Here is a 5,572-nt window from a genome sequence, read left to right on the forward strand (position 1 = left end):
GTGATACGGAGCCTCGGGATTTTCGATCCGATGGGCCTCCCCATTTAGTCTCCTCTTACGACAAGCAAGGGGTACTGGGGACCTATTCTTACCGGGATCTCCACGGGACTGGGCGGTCCTTCGGATGAGACCGCAAAATCCGAGGCCGTATGTTACAGCAGGTGTAGCACGATAAAGATCTCTCTGCTCAAAGGTCATAAGCGCAGATCTTAAGCCTAAAATTTGCAGCCCCACAACGGCAATGGTGACGTCTTCATTTGAGTGAAATAATCACGGGAGGGACGTTGAATAATATACAATCAAACTTTATTATTCCCCTTGAAATGGAGCATATTATGGTAAACCAATCTAAAAGAAAAACTAGGTGTTTCTGAAAGAATCCTATTTATTGATTTATCTATTGTTTTTTTTTTTCTTAACACAACTGATCAATAAATATTTGCATGTACAATGTGTATAACTGAATACATATTTTTACTTAGTATCGTGAATTCTAGAGATAATAATAACTTAGATTAATAAATGAAATATAGGTATTGTCAATCGTAGAGTAAACAATTAGCCGGAAATTATGATACGGACGCCCAAGAAGACAAGTTAACAAACCCCTTTACGTGTTTCTTTCTTTTATTGTGGCGAGAAAAAATACACATAAACATACACAAAGACAAAAATAAATAAATAAATACACAAAACAAACAAACAAAACAACCCCCAACAACAACAAACAAAACACATGTTGAAATCCGAAAGTAAATATTATGAAAGGTAACCCATGCTAACTTGATCATTTTCATCACAGCGGTCCAAACATCAATCATGATAAACCCCGCCCCCATTGTCTCTTATCTTATTATATAAATATTGGACACTCTTTAATCCAACGTAGTATTGCATAGACGCATGTGCCATCAGTCTTAATGCTACCTGGAATTGTGAACATGCTAAAGTAAGCTGCTGCAAATTATCAATCTTCACAAAAAGCGATAAATATTTTTTTTTTGTTCATCGTGTACAACTGTTGTGTTTACTCCAAATGTGAATTCTTCAATTCTTTTAAGAAACAGAAAGTTTAGAATGCATTTCCGGTAGTGTAGCCGTCATTGTTTTGTAAGAATCGAGGAAGTCTAACACACACATCTGGAATACTATAGGAGGAGATTCGCAGTATTGTTTGTAATAATCCAAAGCGGGTTGCTGGTGAAGCCCTTTAAATTTTGCTTCAGTAGATGGTGAAGAACAAACTGCCATTCTTGATAATTTATTCTATTAGGAAGTTGTAATTAGGAAAAAGTATCCTTTGTGTCTAATCAATGTTTGTAATTTCTAACACGGCAGTAAATATTTGATCATGAACAAAAAGAGTGACATAGGAAAATTAACCAACAATTTTTAGATTTATTTTCTTTGATTTTAGTTTGGATGGACAATGAAGTATCTGTTGACTCTGATATTAGTCACATTCCTGAGTGGAGGGGTAGGGAGCCAGCTGCAGGCTTGTGGGTCTGCGCTTACCGACATTTTGTCACTCGTCTGCAGAAATCAGTTCCACGAGCCTATGAAGAGAAATCACTTGCCAGGTAAGACGCAAGCCTAGGTCATTTCATGGCCGGAACAAGAGAGTAATTGTAAAGAGCAAAATGAATGTCATAAAATACGTAATGAAATCAATCACTTTCTATCAGAAAGGGTCGATGTAAAAAGTATTTTCCCACCAGTACAAGCATTGCCGAACCAAAGGCATTCTATAGTATCCGAACAATAAGCGAACATCGTGAGAAAGAATGTTTCATCCCTACACCCCACCGCCAGGTTTTATTCTAAGAAAACAATAGACATGTATAGTTCGAGAACAGAATTTCCGGTTGAAATGTTTATGATTTTTTTTTGTCCTTGTGGACACAATTCAATTCCCGATCGATTGTATTGTTGTTGTATTTTGTTGTTGTTGTTGTTTTTTATTGATGCATAGCAAACATCGTTATTTTGCAATTTGGCAAATACACGTACCAAAGCATAAAATGGTGAAATAATTTCACGTACAAGGAGGCGCCAATGTCTCTAAACTGCATTCCTTGCACATCTTCAGTGGTTTACATTCAGCGAACTTTCATTATCATTTCTGAAAGTCTAACGTAGCACCTAACTTTTGGCAAAAGAGAACTTAAAGAAAATCTTATTACTTGGTATACTATCCTTTATTATTATAGTAAACATTTGATGTCTGTATGTTCGTTTATTGGGGGAGGCTTTGTTTTTGTTTTCATTTCTTTTTGTTTGTTTGTTTAAGGTTGATTATTTTTATTTGCAGTGGGCGATAATCCGTTAGTCAGATATAGGAAACGACAAACATCTCCTGTGGAACAGAAGAGAGGAGGCGTGGTAGAAGAGTGCTGTTTCTCGAGCTGTTCCTATGAAAATCTGCTTCTCTATTGTTCACAGGTAAGGAAAAACACGTGTACATGCAAAACACATGGGCAAGTAAATAAAATCCACACGGACGTGTATGAAAAACACATGTTTACACCGTGAACATGTAAGGAAAACGTATAAATATGTACATGCTATAAGAAAGACATACAAACATATACATGGCATGTACGAAAAACATATGAACATGCCTTACACATGTTTAGCGTATGTCTATCTAACGAAAGCCTTTCACAGAAAACGAGATTATGCGCAGGTGATAATTAGGATTGTTCTTTCTTCCCGTATAATGGTAACGTAATATATCTGCCAATAGACTGGTAATAGACCGGCGAGTTCATTTGTTAGATCCAGGTAATCAAGCAGACAGATATTTTATACTGCTTAGGAGATTATATCACGCTTAATCACATTAGGTACATGAAATAGTCCGTACATTATCACATCGTCAATAATTTTGCTCTACTCGCGGTTAAGATATCTGGATTTTTTCTAACGTCTATCAATTTGTTGCTGGTTTTTCCCCATATGAAAACAAGACTTGAAATATAGTAAGTCCAATGTTTTATATGCAACCAAAATATTCTGGATCGCCATTAGATTATAACCCAGTCAACCCAAGATACTGGGAAGATCAATGTAAGTCAGATTAGTGAATCACAGGGTATTTCGGAGAGATTATCACATGATATTTAGAGCAGTGTTAATTTTTTGGAAAGTGTATTTTTTATTTCTACATTAGGAAATTAAAAAGAAAAACTGGGGTCGCAATGTTTGTTATTGAGATACAGTGTTCTAACCATTACCTTTTTGCACTTAAAATTGACTCTCGATATATTCAATTAAACTTGATTTGTCTGTCGGTGTCGATACAATATAAACAAAGCAAATCAATCATTACATAAAATAGATACATAATCATGTCTTCTAACACTACAGATAAAGAAAAAATTAATACTAGTAATGGAAATAAATAATGACCTATTTGCACTTGATATGCAAAAACAAAACAAAAGATCATGATATCAAATTTGAGAGTTTAAATGGACATACTAGAAATATTGTCAACTTCTAAAATTTCACATAATTTTCAAGGTCTTGTCTTAAAATTTACAATGGTACTTAAAAAAAAAAAAAAGTGGGGGTTAATTCTGAAATTATTGCCGAAAATACTGAATTTTTATACAACATTTGGAGTAAATTAATTTAGACCTTTTTAACAATCGGTGGTCTGTTTGGAAAAATATATCAACCAATTCTAAACATTACAACATTTGAATTAGTTCCAAGTCTCAACTACATGTATCATAATTATAAAATTGAAATACACGTATAGAAGTATAAGAATAGAAGATATATTGGACAAAACAGAAACTGCAAAATCGTGTAGATTTAGAACTTTTTGATTAATCAATCCTTCCGCAACAAAATATAGTTCGTGCCAAACCCTTTCAAAATTTGAATTCACACAAACATTTTCAACTGGATAGGGTTCAGTAATAGATATGTGATATGTTTGCACCTATGGGATCATTGTTGGACCTGTAAATACTTAGTTGTAGCACCCTGCGTAGTTGTGCTCAAAAGTTCTGGAGCTAACTTCCTTAAAAGGGAGGTTTTACATCGCGGTGGGCGTTGGCACGATAAAAAAAACCTCTTAGCACTACAAGGCGAACTTTCATTGCTAAAGCCCTGAGCACCATGCATAAGGCAAAATTTGCGGCACGTCACTTGCTAACGTCTCAACATGATTGAAAAATGCCGGATTGGAACGTAAAACATTCGTAAAAACAAAACACTATGACTAATATATTAACATACAGTGGTGGGGACTATAGTTGAATGTTTTCCTAAACCGCAAAGGTTGTTAAAAACATCAAGGCAGTATCAATATTACTCTCAACATTACGGGCAATGAGGTAACTATATTTGTTGAAATTCAGTCTTAATCAATACCAGAACAAGCAATGTTTAATATCAATTTATATAATGTTGACAGAGCGTGGAACCCATTGACATTTTCACGGCAGCCCGTGATGGAACAACGACTACATTACGTCAATCAACAACACGAACAAATACAACACCATCACCAACAACAGCAGCAGTAGCCATACCAACCGACAAATCGCAACATCAAGCGGAAATGGACGACAAATCCGCGTGGGCCTTGTCTAGGAGATGGTTTTATGTCAACAGACTCGGAAGATTTCGCGGGCAAGGAGGAAGAAGAATAATCAATATGTGATACGTTGTTGACTCTGATGATTGCATTATCTCTTAATACCCGGAATTAGTGATAATGACCGACATATGGCTGTATTAAACAGACCAAGAAAGATCAACAGCAGCCAAAGTTCAGACAATATTTTGGAACTCAAGGCAAATTGATATTTTTTTTAGTAAAATTGATTGAAATTGATTGGTTTCTACAAATATCACCTGTTGTCGGATATTCTATGAACATCACATTTTGTCAGACATATCAATTACCAGGAAATCCATAATACTCCTCTCAGTACCACTTGCTAGAATTTCATTACTGCTCATATTTCATTATAAACAAAGAAAATTTCTGAGGAAACCAAAAAAGATTTTTTTTTATTATTAAAACAAACTACATGTACATATGAAAAACTTTATTGAAAAAAAAAAAGAGAATTCTGCTTCATCGTTAGGTACATTTGTAGTAAGGATGTACATGTACATGTATTGCATAGTATGGACTGGTTCCTCTTCGTCCAGTGACCAACACCAGTTTAAAAGATTAGACAACAATTATCATACTGCGTATTTGTTTGTTTTTTTTAAATGTATTTATCATACAATCGTCGAAAACCGAAAATTTTTCAAAACATATTTGCTTGATGATATCGGAACATTAAGAAAATCATGATATGAAAAAATTAAAATACAAATATTTACGTATACACATACACTTTATGTATGAACAAAAAGATTATTTTTATGAATTCACCCACATCTTGCGAGTGTTTTGTGTATGTATTTATGTTGTGCATTGGTGTCCTCAGGTTTTATTGAAACTGTTTGTACTTTCCTTTACTTTGTTTCATATTTTACCAAATCCCAATGCCCCCTTGTTCTTTGCTTTGTACAATAAATTTTTTGTGCAAAAAGCCAG

The 5,572-nt window shown here is 34.6% G+C and overlaps 1 protein-coding gene across 1 annotated transcript; it reads left to right on the top strand.

Moving 5' to 3' along the window:
- The first annotated feature begins 259 nt into the window (after positions 1 to 259).
- On the top strand, positions 260 to 5,572 carry LOC125675205 (probable insulin-like peptide 5). Its single transcript, XM_048912721.2, has 4 exons — positions 260 to 949; positions 1,418 to 1,580; positions 2,312 to 2,442; positions 4,430 to 5,572. Exons 2-4 carry the CDS (start codon positions 1,430 to 1,432, stop codon positions 4,676 to 4,678), a joined length of 531 nt encoding a protein of 176 aa, XP_048768678.1. The 5' UTR covers positions 260 to 949; positions 1,418 to 1,429; the 3' UTR covers positions 4,679 to 5,572.

The sequence above is a fragment of the Ostrea edulis genome, chromosome 3 (assembly GCF_947568905.1).
Source record: "Ostrea edulis chromosome 3, xbOstEdul1.1, whole genome shotgun sequence".
NCBI classification, from domain to species: domain Eukaryota; kingdom Metazoa; phylum Mollusca; class Bivalvia; order Ostreida; family Ostreidae; genus Ostrea; species Ostrea edulis.

What these genes read in the sequence shown, in the direction of transcription:
- LOC125675205 (XM_048912721.2), top strand. Translation starts at nt 1,430, where the DNA reads ATGAAGTATCTGTTGACTCTGATATTAGTCACATTCCTGAGTGGAGGG. An exon ending in GAAGAGAAATCACTTGCCAG is followed by an intron (nt 1,581 to 2,311) that starts GTAAGACGCAAG and finishes TTTTATTTGCAG; the next exon opens with TGGGCGATAATCCGTTAGTC. An exon ending in TGCTTCTCTATTGTTCACAG is followed by an intron (nt 2,443 to 4,429) that starts GTAAGGAAAAAC and finishes TAATGTTGACAG; the next exon opens with AGCGTGGAACCCATTGACAT.